We start from the raw sequence: 19,890 nt of genomic DNA on the forward strand, positions 1-19,890 counted from the left end.
AATCACATTCATCATCATCATCATAATTTTTGAAGGAATAACTTGCTAGGGGTATGTCTGTCTGTCTCCTGTATGGCTCTGAAAGTTTGGCTGGCTTGAAATTTAACTCAGACACATTGTAATTAAACATTGACATTTGAAGTAATTAATGAGCAAGCTTTACATTTTAGCATAGCCTCAAAGTAACAGCAGGGTGCTGACAGAAATGAAATAACTTTGTTAATTTAAAAGCGTCAAAGTTTCTGTAAGCATGTGGTTTGTACTGCTGGGAACAAGCTCTTCAGAAATAACACTGTAGCCCCAGTAATTTAAATCTTGGCACTTCTTTAAGGAGGGATTGAAGAGGCGAGTCCCAGTGCCGGAAACTGAGGGCAGGAGTTAGTATTCCCCATCAGGAAATACATCTTACATCACCAGCTCTGCTCCTTCACCCCAAAATCTTGGGAAGGTCCAGGACACCCTGGCTGTGAGCATTTCCAGGAGCTGTCTACAAAGGAGGCAGATTCCAAACCACTGCTTAATATTTCAGCTGGAAACTGGATCTTATTTACATCTATAAATAGCCAGAATATGTGTCTTTCCATCAGTGCCTCTGGGAGGCTGTTCATTGTCACATGCAGATTCAGAAAGGTAAAGAATGATCATGTGTTTAGTCCAAAAGCCTCCAGGAGAGAGACACAGTCACCTGTCACCCAGTGACAGCCAGCAAGTGGGTACACAAGTGGATTGCTGCCGTTTTACTGCTTTAGCAGTGGTGAAAAGGCAGGAGTGTAAATACCGAGCCTTTTAAGTGAAGAGGTCAGGACTGGCATAATCTGTGATGCTCTGACAACAACTCACCCCCTGCAAAGTCACAAGCATTTTGTGGAGGACCCTTGTGTCAATCTTTTGGTGATAAGAGCTTTTGCTGAGCTTAGAAAAGTAGTTCATAAAATCAGGCTCCTGAGGCCAATAAATGGGAAGCCAAATAAATGGCCTCAGATATTTTCATGGCATCCAATAAGTACTCAGCGCTCATGAAAACCAGAAGCAAGTTGCTTGTTTTCAGTGCCCTCAGTATGGACGCAAGTCCATTTTTTTAAGCTCTCCTTCTCCTGTATTAATAGATTTCTGATGTGTGCAGAGTAAAAGATGCAAAGGAGGGGTTAAAACAGATCCTGTATCAAAGCACACAGGTCTGTGCAGCATGTGAAGGTTTAGACTTCATTTCAGGCAGCAGTTCAGAGCAGCCTCCTCCATCACTCGATGCCGAGGTCTTAGAAATGAACCATGTTTCCACAAGTCACCTAAGCTGTTGTGAAAGGTGTGTGCACTCATTTGTGTGTGCATTTGGAGCAACTCCTTCGGTTTTGGTGGGCTGATTGATACAAACTGCATTATCTTGCTCTGTGGGATTAATCCTGATGTTAATGACTAGTGGTGCACTGGGAAAAATTTATCAATCTTCTTCCAGTTTTTCTGTGCTTTGTAAACAGACACTTCTACAAGCCCTTACTGCATCACAGTTATGACAATTGGCAGGCCCAGCTGGCTGCATTCCTTCTCTTGGCGTGTTTCTGTGAAGTAGGCCTCAGTAGCAGCCATCCTGGTCACAACCATTCTCGTAAACTCACAGCTTTATGTGAAGTAGCTAAGATTTTGAGATTTGCTCTAGTTGCCTATAGATCCCAACCTAAGCTGGGTGCCATGTGCTGAGACTGGCATCTAGACAAAAGGAATAAGGTTTGGGGTTGTGAGTTAGCTAGCAAATGGTTTTAAATACTGATGTGACTTCTAGTGAGAGGAATCACATTGCAAAATAACACTCGAGTTTCACAGACGCATTAGATTAGCACTCCAGCGTTCTTGTATTAGCAGTGTTGAGTGGCCAGGTCCCCACTGCATTAGTAGCTTGAGTGCTTGCAGTTCTTGACGTTCTGCCCATGCTGACAATCTGCTAGCCTGTGTTCAAAGTAGGCTTTGGATTAAGCTACAGAGGTTAATGGTTAGAGGAGACACCCTTAGGTGACCTTTGAAGAAAATTTTTAGTTTCCCAGGACCTAGTGGGTGGGAAACAGCATGGAGTCAGTTAAAAGGTAAGTATGCCTGGGGGAAAGTGGCACTGCAGCAATTCAGGAACTGTGAATAGGCTGTGCCAGACTGCATCCCACTGCAAAGGATCTGGTACCCAACGGGCAGAGTTGTTTGTAAAAGTATCTGTGCGCTGCATCATAGCCCTGGCCAGCTTTATGTCACAGGCCATTAAGTATGACCCTGATTTGCAGTGTAAACCATTGCATTAGTCATTGGATGCTTTATCAGTCATTCATGTCTTTGGGCATCCTGCAGCTTTGCAGGTGGTAGAACAGCCCAGTTCCCACAGGGATTAGGGATATGTCACACCAGAAAGTTTAGGGAGCTCTCATATCCTCAAACTGATGAGGCAGGATAGCTGGATGTAGGCAGGGATGAAGGCAGAAACTGGAAGAGCCATCATTCTGCATGGCATCTCTTCCTCCTAGGACAGAAGAATTTGTAGCACGGATTACACCATCACTTAAACCAAGAGCATTGCTTTGTGACTTCCAACTATTGCTCTGGTGAAGCCCTGGGAAGCCAGTGGTGCCTCAAAACAAGCAGGGACTGCAGTGTTAAGGAGACTTCTCTTTGTATACTCCTGATCCTTGCTGTTTAGATCAAAGTGATGGGACCATCAGAAAAACAGATGAACAAAGCTGGAAAAATCATACTTGGGACAGATCTGTCTGGCCAGCTCAGTTTTGCTCCGCTTGGTGGGGACAGTGCCATAGACTGGTGGCCTGGCAGAAGCTGTGAATCTCGAGGCTTTCTTTCCTCTTTTGAATTCCTTTTAACTTAGGTTTCACTCCAATATGAAGAAAATCTGTAAATGAATTCCCACTATTATTGGGTCCTTCATGCTCACTCAACTACGCTCACCTGATATTGTACAGACCCAATACAAGACATGATCACACAGGACAGTGCATGTCAGACTCTTGATCTTGTCTTTTCCAGTATCCAATTGCCATCTCACTGATGACGTTCTGTTTTGGGATATTTACTGCTATGCTATCTCAGGTACAGGAAGATTGACATTAAAATGAGGAATCTACCAGCAAACATAAACCTATCAGGGTACTAATCACAGAGCTCTTGCTACTGTTGTTTTAATGGTATTTAACAATTAAAGTACAAAGATTGTCGTTTTAGGCTGGTAGTTAAAATTGTCGATTTTGATTTTCTGACATGGATAAAAGAGGCAAGACCACAAAGGATCGGTTTCAGGATGGAGTGCTCCATGGCAGTAATTCCTGCTGTGTTGCAAAGAGCATACTTCATTTCTGTCACAAAAACCAGCCAAGCATCTAGCATCCCTTGTTTGTAAGTCCATCAGAAAGGCACCTCCTCATTCTCTGGAGGCTTTTCCTAACATCTAGAGACACCAGAGATGTGAGAAAACATAAATCAGATCTTTCAGCCATTTATACCTGAACTTCCAGTCTCAGTGAGTGAGATCAGAGCTGGAAGGGTTTTCTAACCAGTCCAATCAGGGTGGACTAGGTCACCCGATCCACATTGAGCCTGCCACTAATTTGAAAGCTTCTGAGCATTGTCTGGGGGCAGATTTCCTCAGTTTCATGTCAAACAGCGATGATTTCTGAGTGCAAAACCTGTGGCCATCTGTAATCCTTCCCATCTAATCTCTTCCAGCCTTTAAAATAATTTCAAACTCTTTCTATTCCCACGATGCTTGTAAATTTGGCAGCTCTTGGGTCTGTGGGAAGGGAAAGACCCTTTCTTTCTCCTTTCTGTGCTAGCCTGGTAAGATTTCAGCATTAATGGGGGTTTTAATTGTTTTATTATGAAGCACACAGACACAGAGCCCTTTGGCAAGGGCACCTTTTAGTAATAAATTGAGTCATCATCCTTATAATAGAAAAGCTAATTCAGTATGGATCTGTCCTCCAGTTAAGGGCATGCACATCCCTGAGAGAATAGTATTACCAACTGACCAGACTTCTGCTAGTAACTGCTATTTGCTTTTCCTGACAGATCCCACTGTCCTGCCTGTGGAAATGGCTTTTTGATGGCTGCTACCATAACATGCTCGTGTGGCATCAGCCTGGTCCTGGGCCCTCCTCTAACAGTGCTGCTGTTCTTCCAGGACTGCTACATCATCCACTGCTAGAAGGACTCAGCTTGGAGACTGTTTGTCCTCTGACCTGCCCAGACCATAGTTGCCCTCCACTTTCTGCCTTCCTTTCTACACAAAACACAGCTGGCAATACAACCCCAGGTTTGAAGTACCCTTATCCTTAGTATGGAAGAATGTACTGAGGCTGTAAAACTCCCATCTGGCTACAGAGAGAAAAATAAAGAATTACAGGTTGGTGTCTGCCCATAGTGAATGTGAGGGAATCAAGCAGAGTTATGAGAGCTGCAAGGATCTCTCTAATGGTCACTTTTCATGTGTAAGTGCCTGAAGGGTGCCTGATACCTGAGCTGGTGTAAAGCCTCCCAGTGAAACATTAGCTCATTGACATGTGTAAGCAAATCTGAGCCAGCAAGGTGAGTGTATCCTGGATCAGCTCTTTGCACCATTGTTATAACATTGAACAAAGGCCTCCTCAGACACTTCCTCTTCTGCCTGGGCTTTCTTAATACCTTCCCTCTTTATTTGCTGCCCTCTGTTCTTATTGGGAGGGAGGGATTTCATGTGGGACAGGACTAGAAGAGATTTTAAGGGCCCACTGATTCCAGTGTCCTTCAAAAGGTATTGATCCAATTCACAAAATGCCTGTTGGGTCACTTAGTGCCCTCTCCATCACCAGGCTGCTCCCAGCAAACTCCCAGCCAAATAGCTCCACTGAGCTGCTACAGCCCGTGCACCAGGGCACCATGGGTCATGACAGGGAACAGTGCTCTGCCACAGCTGCTGCAGGCAACACCCTCAATTGTCTCCATGTGTGCTTTGATGAAAAAGCAAGGTTCCCATCCAGAGATGTATTCAAGCCATGGAGCTGGCTAAGCAAGCTGTGCAGCAGATCTCCTGTGCAATAGCTCTACTTGCCTGGAGTCATTCACCACTGGCCACACAGTCCCAGTCCACCTTCTCTGAGGATGGCAAACACCATCATCTCTGGGTGTTAGAGAGGTTTGCTCACGTGTGCTCACTATCTACTGAAATGAATTCAACCAAGAGGAACATGCTGGTGGCCTCATTCTGCCATGCATGCTGGTACCTGACTCATCCATGCCGCACATGCCTTTGCTATGGGACCCTCCATTGCAGTTGCTGCCTCAAGCACAGAACCAAAACCATCCATCACAGCATTGGAAGTCTTAGAGGATTACTCACAGGTGGTTAAAATCTTGCCTTGGAAACAAATATTACCTTGAAGATTTGTTTCCAAGGCAAGATTTGAACCACCTGTGGGTAATCCTCTAAGACTTGAAGGCACTAGCAGCCAAAAGTTGTTTTCTTGTGGAGTTCGTCAGCAAAGACAAGGTGCATTGTTCCTGCTGGGTACCCAGCCAGAAGGGCTGTCAGCAGAAGCCAGGAGTCAGAACCTTAGTGCTAAGGCCAGAAGCAAGGGGAGCAGTGTGATCTGGAAACACAAAAGGAGAAACACAAAGTGCCAAGGAGATGACTTAAGAGACATGTCATTGCACAACAAGGAACCAGGCTTGGGGAAGGAAGTGCCACTCTGACCTCAAACATCTCACTGTGCTTTGGTAACACAAGCTTTAATCAAAGTCTTTGTACTGGCAGTGTCACAAGTACCACACAGAATTTGTTTTTCTAGGTCGTAAACTGAATGAACGTGACTCAAAGGCTGTGAAGGTCATGCTGTACAGACTGGTTTGGCTGGGTTGGTATTTTACTGCAGTCAATAGTTTTTTATCAGATGCTTTTACTTGTTAAATTTTCTTTGGTAGTGGGAACAATCCAGCAAATAATATAAATGGTGGAGCACTAGGAGACACGCAGCCAAGGAGATTGCTTGTTTGGCTGGATCCCCTCCTGCACAAGGGAGGCTTTGTGCAAGCTCACAGAAGGCGCTGTGTTCAGCTTGCTGTGGGGAGAGCTGGAGGCAGGCTTTGGGCTTTGTCTCCATGCAGATTTAGGCTAGCTTTGTTAACCACGGGGCTTAAAACTCATTCGTTCTGAGGTTGCGGCCAGGCTGCTGGGAGGCTGCGGTTCCTCGCAAGAGGTGCCCATGTCCCAGCAGCAGTGGCAAGGAGGCAGCTGGTCCTTTGGGCAAAGGAAGAGGCTTGGGCTCACCTCGGGGAGAGTCCCATGCTGCCCATGAGAGCTGCCATGGGGGTCGTGCTTCTTTGACAGTGCTGACCTCCTGTGAGACCTGCAAAGTGGGAAGGGACTGGTGTCACCAAGCTGGCCGGCCCACAGCCCATGGGTCAAGGACATGGGCTGGTCATGGTTCCACCAGCACCTGGTCTGATGCTGTTTGGCTTTGACCCCTGTGGATCCAGATAACAAGAAATAAGTCAAGTCATGCTCACAGTGAGTCAGGTGCCAGGCACCTCCGGCTCAGGCAGTGTCGCTGTTAGCTGCCAGTGTCACTGTTGGAAACACTCTGTTTGCGGTGACACCAGCATCACATTGGAACAGCAAGTGATTGGGGACCAGCCTCGGAGTGGCATCCCCATGTGGAGGGCAGGGTGAAACCCATCTCTCAGAGACTTTTTCCTGGCTCTTGCAGGGTTAAATTGCCCCTTTTGCCACAAATCAACTAAAATGGGCCTTGGGATCATCAGCTGCCTTCCAGCTGATTTCCACAGCATTTCAAACACAACATCACAAGAGCCAGAGATAATACACATGAAAGACCCTTCTCAGTGGGACAGATAAGCACTAATAGAGTTTTATTTTTAAATAAATAAAAAAATATTTATTTTATTTTATTATTGCAGGTACACAGAGAGAGTACTGAATTTTCTACGTGCAGGATTGGCTATATCTAGGGAGCACAAGACAACCATGAAAAAAGCATTAAGGTTTCTCTGGGATGCCCCTGTCCTAACCATGCCATGGCATGGACCCTGCCCTTGCCAGTTCTGCATATAATAAACATGTATTCAGATGCTGGGAAGAAATCAGTTCAGCTAATGCTGCCCTAGTATGTATGCAGGTTTAACAAGCACTCAAACCTGGACTTCCCTCCAGCCTTCTCCCAGCCCTGTTTCCCTTCCCCTCAGCTGTCCTCATCCCCAGTACTGCAGAGGGCACCCAAAGGGTTGGTCTGGGCATGTGCATCCGCAGCAACTGCACGCCTTGCCAGGGAGAAGAGTGATCCCTGGATAACCTGCTGGGAGTGTGTCAGCCCTCCCAGAGCCCCAGTGCCTTTGCTTTTTGCCTCTTGCCAGCTCCTTTCACCTGTGGCTATTAATTAGTGCATACAAGGGGTACTGTAATTTCTCTTTCTCAACAATTTTCTCATCCTTGATTCAAAGAAGGAGTTTTCACATCCCTCATACCATCCCACCTTCTCTGTCCTGCTCTCCAAAGGCACACTTGGCCTTTCATGAGCTGGGAAGGGACTTCCTATCCCCACCAGGACCTCCCCATGGGAAAGCCCAGCCACAGGCAGCTGTAGCCTCGTGGTGCCCCTGTGACAGTTCCTGCTACTCTCCAGGTTCCCTAACCACCACTCCCATGCACCTTGAGGTCCTTCAGTTTTTTATAAATCCCCTTAAGCAGCACCAGAGCCCCTCCTGCTGCCCTTGCTTCTGCCTGCAAGTGGGACCAGGGTGGGCAGAGACCCCAGCAGGCACACAGAAAGGAAGCTCCTGGGCAAAACAGGCTGTCCCAGAGAAAAACCATCCAGCAGCATCCAGGGCAGAAGGAGCTGTTCCTCAGAGATCCTTTCTGTGCAGGCAGATGTGCTGCAAGAGCCTCCGACAACCCCCCCTCCACCCTGCAGGAATGCCAGCAGGGTCCTGCAAGCCGCAGCAGTGATGGTGAGCTCACAAAGCAGCTTGTGCCCACATCCTGCTGCCTGGGCACTGCAGCAGCATCAGGGTGCCGAGCAGCGGGGTGCAGCATGGGGCTAGCAGGGTATTGGCAGGGGCATGATGGAGCAGGCAGAGTGCAGCAGGATGAGGCCTGTGGCAGGGGGGTGGGAGCCAGGGAGCTGGGAATGGGCCCATTGGGTCTCCCTGTGTCCCTGCCTGCTGCCAGGGTGCTTGGGACATGCAGTGCCCACATACCAGGGTGAGGAATCGGCCCGGAGTGCTCAGCACGGGCACACCAAGTCCCTCTGGGCTGGCTGCCAGCTCACATCCAGCATGCCGTCTCCCCCTCTCCCTGCAGGTGGGCAGAGCAGGGGTCCCTGGCTCCCCAGCCCCAGCTCTTTGCCTGGCTGGGCAGTGCAAAGCCTCATGCTGCTGTGTGTCTGTGCCACCCCAGCGTCAGGTGAGAGAGGTGGCATGATCTGACCCTAAGGCACTGCACGCCATGCCACCAGCTCGGCCCAATGAGTGAGCAAGCCTGAGTGATGCTGGCATTAGTCCCAGGTGAGGTCAAAACTCGGGACAGCTGCAGCAAGGGACAAGGGGGTATCAGAGGGAAGAGGAGGACAGTGGGAGAGCATAGGGCCAGGCGCACCCAGCAACAGGCCCCCTGTCACCCTGTAGCCTGTGGGATCCAGGCCAGCCCATCTCCCTGGAGATCAGTGCAGGAGTCTGCGGCCACAGACCAGTTTCTGTGGGTGGTGGCACTGCAGGACATGCAGCGCAATGTCCTGGCCTTCGGCTCCATCCTGAGTGAGCACTGGACCCTCAACACTGCATCCAGCCTGCAGAGCAGGGCTGTGCCCTGCAAGGGGCCCTGCCTCACCCCGGGCAAGGCTTGGAAATCAGCAGGGAATAATACCACCTCCCAGTGCTCAGGAGGGTCTTGTCACTGCCCAGCAGCTGGGTGAGCATCCTTCAGTGAGAGTGGGGGCAGGCAGAGTTTGCCCCAGGCTTTTCCTTGCACCCAGTCCCCTCCATCCTCCTGCCACAGGCAGCAGGTGCTAGCCTTGCTCGGACTGAGTGCCATAAAGAGGTGATGGGAGGACCAGCCCCAGTATTTGATCAGCTAGCTCATCCCCCATGAGGACTTTGACAAGGTGACGCTCTACAACAACGTCACTCTGCTCAGGACAGCCGTCCCTCTGGAGTCCAGCAGTATTGTTCAGCCCTTCTGCTTCCCCCACGGGAGCCTCTCTGCCTCGGACCTCGTAAACTGCTGGGTCTAAGGCTGGATCCATCCCACTGCAGTTACCTGCAGCTCCTGCAGGGAAGAGCTCCCTCTGGCAGAGTGGAGAGCCGGCTTCCCGCTCCCTCCTGCCAACAGCCCCAGTGGGAGGAAGGGGAACAGCACTTGTCCTGGGAGGAAGAAGCACCCACTGGTCACCCATCCGTTTTCAGGAGGCCACGGGCTGCCCGGAGCCACAGGCTCACAGTGGTCCCTCAGCTAGGCAGGGGAAAGTGCTGAAGCAACTTCCTGATGATGCTCTCTGTGGTGGATGTGGCTCCCTGCCCGCTGAAAAGGATAGCTGCAACCACATGCTGCAGCCACAGGGACACCAACAAGTGGCAGGCTGTTTGGTAAGGGACAGAGCACCAACCCAGACCGGACAGACATGTAGCCAAACCGCCTCCTCCCTGTTCTGTTCTTCTCGTCTCTGACTACAGGCTGGGAGAGCAGCCAAAACACTTGTTGGGCTTCTCCTGCTTAGTCCTTACAGGAAAAGATCCCTTTCACAGAGCTTGCAAATAGCAGGCATGGGAGACTGTCTGAACATGTGACACCTGTCTCTGCATGAAATGCAGGGTGACCATCTCCCTGCAGGCCTGCAGGTGCTGCTCCTGGACCCTGGACCTCTCCTGCTGCCAGGGCCTCCGAGGGCCTTTGATGTGGCCAGGGTCAAAGATGCTCAGGAGGCAAAACCACAAGAGGTTCCTTGTGGTGTATACCAAAGGATCAAGCATGGGGCTGGGCTGATGGGGGCATGGGCAGCCACAGGGAGTGACACCAGTCACTTCATCTGGGGCACACAGGGACATCATCAGCCCAAAGGCAGCCAGCCCCCTGAATCAGTGGTGCTTTCCTGCCAGTGATGATAAAGGACCGAACTGCTGTGATCAACCCCCCTCTCACCCTGATGAAGTCCACAGCCACCAAGAGCGATGGCAGGAGGGATACTGCTGAGACACACCCTGCCTTTTTTGTCTCTGAAAAGGGTGATGCTGGCAACCCCATCATGTGCCAGATTAGAGGGACTGAGAAATGGGTCCTGAAAGACATTCTCAGTGAGGGTGGCATAAGATGCTACAGACTGTTCCTGTACACCCCAGTGTCCTACTACAGTGACTGGATCTTGGCCACCACTGAGAGGACAAGACCTCCCGCATTCCCCATGCTAGTCAGGGTGCAAGCTGATCTGCAGGCTCCACCCAAAGACTGGGAAGAGGCTTCCAGGCCAGCAGTGAGGATATTTCAGGAAGTTGGTTTGAACCCCAAGAACAGAAAGACAAACCTGAACTCATCTGAGGCTGGGCCATCTGAGCTGATTTATAACTCCTGCAGTGGAAAAGCATTTCCCATCTCCAAGGGACACTTACACTTGCCCCAGGTGCTTGGGAAAGGGATAACTGCTCCCTTCTTGCTATTTTGTTTCTTTAGGTAAATGAAGTATCCTTTTGCGATCAGAAAGTCTGCTTGGTTCATGCATGCCGTATTGAAATGATTTGCCCTATATGCTCACAGTGCAATCTTCTATTGTCAGTGCACGCTTGGAGATGTTGAACTCCCACGTCTCCCAGGGAATCCCATCTAGTTCCTCCTGCGCTAAGTGATCACCAGGGCTTGCCCAGAGAGAAACAACAGTTCCTGTGAACATGTCAGATTTGATGACCAGAGAATAACTGCTTATGATGATGGAGGGAGGAGGGAGCACCCAGAGCAGAGCTGGCTGACCTAGCAGGGCCTGCGGAGGGGCTAGGCAGCAGAGCCTGGTGGAAGCCAGCACATGCTGGGACAGACCAAAGAGATGGCCTCACAACACAGCCATGGATTTCTTTATTATTTCATGCAGAAGTGGTTTCACCTCACTGCAGCTTGCATGGTGCTACATTTACCCACTGGACAGCAAACTTCCCCACATGGTTGGCTCCTTCTGCAGCTTCCACTGCCCATCTTGCAGCATAAGACAAGCCTAGTGCTGGTTACCAGACATCTTGACCTGGTTCCATGCTCTGCAGTAGCTTTGCAAGGACATCTGCAAGAGGAGTAAGGAGAAGGCCTTAATATGTTCAGACAGCAGTGATATGTTGTGGAGAAAGCTGCAAGGCTGGAATCTAGCCTGGCCTGAACTGCTGTATTGCTTGACCCTTCATCCCCCACTGCTCCCACCTGAGATTGGTGCTTGCTGTGGCATGCTGAGGAGAGCTCCTGCAGGTCTACACCAGCTTTGGTTTCTCCCCTGAATGCCACAGGAAGCCTAGAGACCCCACAACACAACAGCACTGTATAGAAACCTACAGCACCTTGCATGGCAGCAGTTGGACATGCCCTGCCAGAGAGGGTCTGGCAAAGAAAACAGTTTTATAGCCTCACTCTTATCCCAGGGACAACTACAGGTTCCTTCTTTAGCCCCTTGAGCCCTTCCTGCTCTCCATCTCCCAGAGGCTGGCAGGACTCTGGGCACTGCTGCACAGACAGCATGCAAGCCAGAGCCTGGGTCTCCCAGTCAGGGGGAGCAGCTGGGTGAGAAGGGATCTGTTGGCGCAAAGACAGGCCTGCAGGCAGGCTGCCCACCAGCTCTGAGATAGCCACAGCTGGACCCCTATTTCTGAACTCACTGCACTGGCGCTGATGGGTCAAGGCCAAATCCACACAGTTCTAACCTCAGAGAAAGGCTGGACCACATAAGCCCTGTCCATTGCAGACTGGGGTACTGGGGAGCTAAGTGCTGGACAGGCGCAAGCCCAGAGCCTTCCCCATCCCAGCCACAGATAAGCCCATCTCTCCTCAAGGACGAGAGCAGGGTGTCAAGGTACAGGACCACACTATCTGTCCCATTGAACCCAGCTACTTCTCTCCCCACACTGCTGTGCACACAGCCATCCTGCACGGGGCAGGGATATGGACATGTCCTGCTACCTCCAGGCTTTGACTATGCTCCTCTGTGTTATCTCTCCATCTCCTCCGAGGCTGCAGGAGTTGGAGCAGGAGGAGAGTCAAAGATATTCTTGCAACTTCGCTATGAACTCATGTTTGGATCATGGGTAGCCTTTCCTTATAAGGGAATAGTCAAGATACAAATGAGTAAGAAATAAATTTAAGATCATCAAAGAGGACTACAAACACTGGGAATCCATCAAGGGCACTGGAAAAAGCTGGTGCAGGTTACATATAAAGAGACGGAAACATATCAAGCTGCCATACATCCCCTTCTTCCTACATAGACAACAGGTTTCAGTATAGCAACAGCCAGATGGTGCTGCCTGTCAAATTACAAGCTGTGTCCTTGCCTTGGCTTCCCTTCTGAGCTCAGTCATTAAAATCCAGCCTCTGTCCTCGGGGTAGGGAGTGATTGCTGCTCTGTAAACAGGAAGAGCCTTTGGCTCTGCCAGGCACCAGTGAAACACCCGCGCAAGAGCTCTCACATGGCTTCCCAGCAGGTCAGGAGCAAGCAATCTGGTCCCCACAGTGGCTGCAGGTGGACAGGCACAGATGTGGCTCCACCAGCGCCGAGCACATGACTGGCACATGTCTAGGCTCCTGCACACTCAGCCTGGTCTCACTCACCTCGGCAACTGCCACCTTCCTCTCCCAAGCCTTGAGGCTGTTTTCGAGGTCAGTAACAGCCATCTTCTTCTGCACGTAACTCAGTACAGGGGGGATGCTGTAGTCTGAGAGTTGCTTCCGCAGCTTCTGATTCACACTCTCAGCTTCAGCTCGTTGCTGCCGGAGGAATAGGGACAGAGGGCAAGGAAATCCCAGGGAAATGTCCCTCTGCCAGCTGTGGTTAGTCCTCCAGGGAAGCAGGCAGGCAGGATAAATTAAACCCCCGGCACTGCAGGGGAGCAGTGGGATGCATCCACTGGTGCCTCCATCCCTGCCAGGCAGCACTGCTAGGGAGCCCCTTGAATCCTCTTCCCAAAGCTGTGATGTCCCCCAGGGGCCATATGGCACTGGTATATGCCAGTGCCACTTCTCCCTGGGGTGTACACTGCTGATGAAAAGTTCAAGGAAACAGAATTTCAAGAAGCCAGTGGCAGGTCCCTGTGGAGCCAGGGCCAAAATCCACAACATGGCCTGTTCTGCAAACCTGCCAATGCTCACTGGCACCAGCAGGAGCCCTGGGTCTTGCCCATACCCAGAAAGGCACACAGGTATCCAGCTCATTGCTGGGTCTTGAATGGGCATCAGCATCCAACATACCACAAAAAGTACCTCAAAAGAGTCCTCCCAAGTGAAGTCTCAAGGCCTCCCAAATTGCTCTCTTACCTCCTCCACCAGAGCAGCTTCTCTTTCCATTTTCTCCAGCAGCTCCTTCCTCTGGGAGGTGTCTTTCATCAGAGATGTGGATGTTTCCATGGCATCCTGCAGCTTCCTCTGAAACATGAGAGTAGGACAGCATCAGGCGGTGCAGTGGCAGCTCCCAGCCACCTGCAAGACCACCCCTCTACTCCTCCAGCTTGGTCTCAGCTGGCGGTGCAGGAGCTCTGTGGCACCGCTCGTCCCCTGCAGAAGGCAGCATCATGCCCTGGTCATGCAGCTACTGCTTCATTATGTCCTCTGTGTCACAATGTAGCACAGCCCACAGCACAGCAGCCGGGGTTTAGGACTGACCCAGTCAGAATGGCTGATCAGAGAGAAGCAAATACGCCCGGCTGAGAAGCACTTTTCACTGATAAGAGCAGAGACTCAGAGTGATGGCTGCAGCTCATGACATCTTTTCAAATGTCACAGTTTATGTAAAAAATTTATTTTCCTGTGCAAGTCAGCACCAAAGTCCTTTCCTCCTGGAATTTTCTCCTGGGGTGTAAAATAACTGTGCTGCAAAGCATGAACCCCATTGTCAGGTTGCAGCCAAACATGAATGAGGGCATTGCTGCTATTGGTGTGCCGGGCAAACCTCCCAACCGAACTGCTAAGTCAGCGGGAAGGCAGAGAGGTGTTCGGCATCCTCTGACTGAGAAAGGGAAGGATGCAAGAGCTCATGTGTGACCCTCAGAAACAGAAGAAAGGCAAAACGAAGGTGCTGGGAGGTTCACTCACTCTGTAGAAGTTGAGGACTTGGACAGTCTTCCCTGAAGTCAGTTTTAGCTGCAGCAGCTCCTGGTTCTTCTCATCAATCTTCTCCTGGTACTGGGCATTTCTAACCTGCAGCTGCTGCAAACGGACCTCACAGAGTGTCTCTCCCATCTGCTCCTTCTGCAAACCCCAAGGAAGCAGAGCTGTAGGTTGCTGACCAAAGCTGCATCCCAAGTAAGAGAGTTTTGCTCTGTGGGGAAAGCAGACCTAAAGAACAGGGTCTGGCTGCAAACCTGGGGCTTGGAGAGAAATATGAGACACAGCATGCCAGTGAGCCTGTGCTCTGTGTCCTAGCTTAGAGGGTCTAAGCAGTGCAGACAGGTCCCCTCTGGTGAGGCTCCTGCCATGCCAGCAGCAGCCAGTCCCCAGGGAGTTGCTCTGATCCACCATACATCTTTTCCAGGGCACAAAGGGCATGAAGAGATCTGCCAGCTTCCACTCAGTGAGACTTCTGGTCTCATTCCATGCACACAGACATGTGCCAGGTCTGAACCTGGGCAGATGACAATGCCCTTTGAGAAAGGCAGCAAGGCCAGGAGCAAAGGAGGAAAGGGGAGGAGGAGGAGGGCCACACATCTCTACGCAGAGCCGGCCCTGCATCTGCACTGGGCTGTACTCCTTTTGTTCTTCAAGGGGCCATCTAATCCCTGCTTCTCCTCAACTGCTGCACGCACCTGCCTGAGCTGCTGCTGCAGCTTCTTCTTGTAACCCTTGAGCAAATAATTTTTTAAGCACAACTTCTCTCTCAGCAGATCCTAAAGAAAGACAAGAGATTATAGTGGAACAGCAGAGCCTGAAGAGCACCCAGACCCCACTCCTTATGGTGCAGTTCCTGTTCATCTCATCCACACTGCAGCCTTCGCTGCTGGCTTAGAAAAGTGCCCAGCAAGAAATGCTGCTCAGCATCACCCTGCCCCAAACGTGGGGGCATGGCCATGCAATTTCCCAGGCTCCGCTAGGGGCCCTGCATCATCTGTGCTTACAGCTGTGCTGCAGCTCAGCAGCCTGATGAGCACCTGGGCTACTCACTGACTGACAAGTTTGACAAGGGCTGTCCAAAGGGACTTGGTAAGGCAGTCTGAAAACATGATGTAGGCCACACAGGAGTATGGGAACTAGGATTTTCCCTAACCAACATACTTGTCAGATGACAGACCAGCCTCCAAATTTGATGCACTGACCCTCTGGCGGTTCTTCTCCTCCATGTATCTCAGCAGCTTCTCAGAAGCTATGATACTCCCTTTCTTGCTGGAGATGGTGTTGATGATGTCTTTCTCAAAGTCACTGATGGCTTTCTTAACATCAGTCCACCAAACATCTGCTTCTTCTATGACTGCCTGTAGAAATAAAGTCACATGACAGTCAAGAGGTGCTAACTTCCCTTACTCAAACAGCCTTGGGAACAGAGAATATTGGAAAGGACTAGGCATGCTCTCTGCTGGCGTTACTAGCATTTCTCCTGTGGGAGCACTGAGTTTTACCCTGTGCAGTTTGGGGCACATAGTGCAGGCTCACACAGCACTGCTACCTCATTGACTCAAAAAGAACAAGAAAAAAAATCTCTCACATGCCTGAGTTTCAACATCTGTCACTCCATCCTGACCTACAAACATTGCCAGCCTGACTAAGCCAACACGAGACAAAAATGACCACCCTTTGTTTACTGCATATGTCCTGACACAAAGGAGATTTTTCTTTCGAGTGTTAACTTGTTTGTCTCACACAGCAGATTTGAGCTTCTCTACCCAAAAATCTTCCCCTTGCCTGTATTATTATTAGTTCCTGCCATAATAAGATCCATCTTTAGAGACTGGGCACCTCTGATCTCTGTTGGTGTACTTGCCTTCAAGAAAGGGGTGAGGTGAGAGGACAGTTCTGGCTCCCACTCTCAGGACCACTCACAGCAATGCTCTGCTATGAACAGCCCTCACCAAGCAAGTCTGTCTCACTGCTTGAGGGATGATGGTACATTGAAAAAGGTGTGAAAAGTACCAAGACACCTTGGTGATCGTAAGGGTCCTGGAGAGCCATACCTTGAGGTTCTGCAAGGTCTGCTCTGAGTCCTCATTCATCCTCTGAATCTCATCCTTCATCTCAGTCAGCTCCCGCTCAGCCAGCTCACATTTCTGCTCTGCTGTCAGGCCTACAAAATAGTCCGTTGCACCATGCAACTTGGATTTGTACCTGCCACGTGTCTGCAACAACCAAGGAACAATGCAGATGCCATTAGAAAGCCAGCACTGGCCAACTGTTTCTGCATTTTCCTGTATTCAAAAAGAAAATAATCTCCATGGTCACATTAGTGGGATTCCAGCTTACAGCAAGGACAAGATGGCCTCTCCAGAGCAGATGTAACTCAGGGCCACACCTGGGCTGACCTCTGTCCTCTCATCCACCCACAAAACCCTCCTGTGCAAGCACTTTCAGTTCAATTCAACAGGCAAATCCAGGGCTAGAGGTTAAAGTCAATGTGACAGCTTCATGTAGGCAGGTAAAACATCTCTTCATAGTGAAGGTGCTAATTGTGTAGGACAGATGGGGTCTCCTACCACTGCCTGGGTCAGACATCCTGAGGAGCTGAGATTACTGCAGCACGGGCAGGCTGCACTATGCTCTTGGAAGAACTGACACCACTCAGGAGGAATTCCCAGTGCTGTGGGGACACAGCAAGGCAGGCATTGCTTTTCAGAGGGCAAGTGCCCACCTGGCCAACATAAAAGTTTCTAAAGGGTTAGTCGGGGACTAATGAGAAAGTGGCTACTTTGGACTCGGGCAAGCACTAAAACCCAGTGCAGGACACTAGCTGAAAGGAGCTCCACCACAAAGGGTCTAGAGCTTCTGTTCACTCTGTCTCTGGTGAAAAGGTTACTTTCAGGCCAGAAGGTAAAAATCTGCTCCAAAAGCCTGTTCACGGCTCCAGCAAGAAGGAAGAGAGCAACACACACTCAGTGGCGGTACCTGAGTGTGGATGCACACAGGTCTGAGCCCACCTGGACTTCCCCAGGAGGGAGGAGAGGAGCAGAGCCTCCTGTCACAGACCTGGCACGGCTTTGGGCACGTCTCCTGCTTTCTTGGCACCAGCCTCCCTGTTTGTTTAACTTCTACTTCAAATTATGCTGCGTGGGGGTTACCTCATTCCAGATCTCCCTGGCACTCGCTGTTCAGGAAGACACAGTGCTGTCACACAGGGAAGAGACAGCATCAGCTGGAGGAGGAGAAATGAGAAGGCAGCCTGGCCTTTACACTGAGTGCAGGAACAGCAAGGCAGCCCAAACTTTTACACCTACAAGACCAGCAGCACCTTTCTGCAAGCAGGTGTCTAAGTTAAGGGCTCATCACTGTGACGCCCAAGCGCAGAGGGCTGTTGGGGGACTTTCATCACATTTCAAACCAGGGAGCTTCCCTGCTGACTTCCTGTCAGATGAGCACTGAGATCGGGAGGTCAGAGGGGCTGCAGAGGGAGGAAGGGTCATGGCTCTGTGCCATAAGGTGGCAGCCAGACCAGAAAACCCAGTACCTGCAGCTGTGCAGCCACTGCCCTGGCTCCAGAGCAGTACCTGCATCAGCTCCGGTGGGGCATCGTGTGTCTCAGACAGCAGCTGAAGCGACGGGCCACACGGCTCCATCTTATGGTACCATTTCTCAAACATTTCCGCCTCAGTTCGGAGCAGGGCATTGGCGTGGCTGTGAGGAGGAGGGGATCGGGCTGAGCCCTTGGCCAAGCTACTCACCGAGTTGGTGAGCGGCTGAGCCAAAACAGGCGACCACAGGGCACAGCAGCCAACCTGAAAGGGGCGGGAGGGCCTGAGGTCACCCCAGCCAGGTCGCAGGGGCTCGGCCAGACCTGCTCCTTCCTGGACCTGAAGCAGCCGGCAGAGCCTAGGGCACCGGGTCCTCCTGGGGGTCTGGGGTGGGAGAGCAGGCAGCCTGCCTCCAGAGCCCGACCACGCTGAGGCGGTACCCGTGGCCCAGCCGGACCACCGCGGCCTCTGGGGATGGTGCCCAGCACGGGGGCAGCCAGGGGCACCCTACCCGGCCCTGCCCACCCTGGCCCGGCCCTGTGCTGCCTGGTCTGGCCCGGCCCTGCCGGGGCTTAAGGCCCTGCTGCGCCCCCAGGCCTGGCCTCTTGCAGCCCCCAGCAGGGCCCCGCAGCCCGAGGATCCCCATCCCCGCCCGGCCACCAGTACCGTGCCTCCCGCAGCTGCGCCCGGAGCTGCGCCAGCGGCAACACCGCCAGGCCCTGCTCCGCCATGGCTGTCTCCTGGCAACGTTGGGGGCGGCGCGCGCTGCCGGCAGGGCAGTGAGCAAGGGCACAGGAGGGGGCACGGGGAGACAGGTGGACACGGGACACGGAGGGATACGGGACACGGGGGGACATTGGGAACACAGGGACACATGGGGGAACACAGGGATGGGGGCGTGGGATACAGGGGCGACACAAAAACATTGGCAGATATGGGACATGACAGGACACAGGCCCCGGACATTGGACACGGGACATGGGGACACATGGGACACAGGGGGACATGGGGGCAGGGGGCATAGGGGACACGGGCACAGGGACGGGGCATGGGGACACTGGGGGACATGGGGGGAACACGGAGCACGGGTGGACACGGGACATAGGGTGCAGGATATGGGGACTCACAGGGACAGGGAGCATGGGGAGACATGGGCATGGGGTTATGGGGACACAGGAACAGGAGGTATGGGAGGACACAGGAGCACAGAGACAGGGGCCATGGGGACGTGGGTGGACATTGGACCTGGGGCACGGGTCATGGGACACGAGACATAGGGGGACAGGGGGAATAGGGGGACATGGGGACAGGGGGCACAGGACATGTGGGCACATGCGGACACAGGGACAGGGGGCATGCGGTGACACAGGGGCACAGAGACACACAGACACACATGGGGTCTCATACACACACACACGCTCATGCACATACATGTACACACACCTGGACACATGTGCACACACACATGCAGCCCAGGCCCTGCTTCCCTGCCCATGCGAGGATCCCAGGGGGGCCCTGCAGGCCTCCGGGGTGGGGGGAAGTTGCTGCTGGAAGGGCGTGGGGGGAGGCAGCCTCCCCGTGACACAGCTGGCCCCTGCCCAAGGGGCTACAGCTTGGGGGGGTCCCTGAGCCCTCAGCAAGGCATCTGCAGTGCAAACGCATCCGCGGGGGGAGTTGGCCAGAGCAACACAGGGGGGTGCGATGCTGAAGAGGCAACCCCGCTAGGCGGTCTCCTGGGGTGTGCATCGCTCCCACTCCTGTGGTGCCCCCTCCCAGAAGCTCCTGGTTGGGTGCTGCCTCCTGGCTCCTCCTCGCCAGACATGCCAGACAGGATCCCCTTGTTGCCCGGCGTAGATGAAGCCTCCGAAGGGGCGCGGGCAAACGCTGGCCCCCAGCTCACATTTGGCACGCACCTGCACCACAGTGAGGGTTTCTCTGCCTGTGACGCTGCAATCTTCCTCTTACAGACTCTGCTTTATCATGGTCTGGCTGTAAAACCAGGGGGAACTGTAGCACCATCCTGAAGGCAGCTGCCCC

At 52.1% G+C, this 19,890-nt stretch overlaps 1 protein-coding gene across 1 annotated transcript; it reads right to left on the reverse strand.

Annotated features, from left to right (window-relative positions):
- Positions 1-11,144: 11,144 nt before the first annotated feature.
- Positions 11,145-18,584, reverse strand: CFAP263 (cilia and flagella associated protein 263). The gene is given in 9 exon segments (XM_075715702.1): positions 11,145-11,288; positions 12,821-12,976; positions 13,523-13,630; positions 14,297-14,452; positions 15,007-15,087; positions 15,514-15,669; positions 16,366-16,527; positions 17,890-18,016; positions 18,520-18,584. Coding segments are annotated over 9 exon segments (1,155 nt in total).
- Positions 18,585-19,890: the final 1,306 nt, after the last annotated feature.

Source organism: Pelecanus crispus, chromosome 8 (assembly GCF_030463565.1).
Source record: "Pelecanus crispus isolate bPelCri1 chromosome 8, bPelCri1.pri, whole genome shotgun sequence".
In the NCBI taxonomy this organism is placed as follows: Eukaryota; Metazoa; Chordata; class Aves; order Pelecaniformes; family Pelecanidae; genus Pelecanus; species Pelecanus crispus.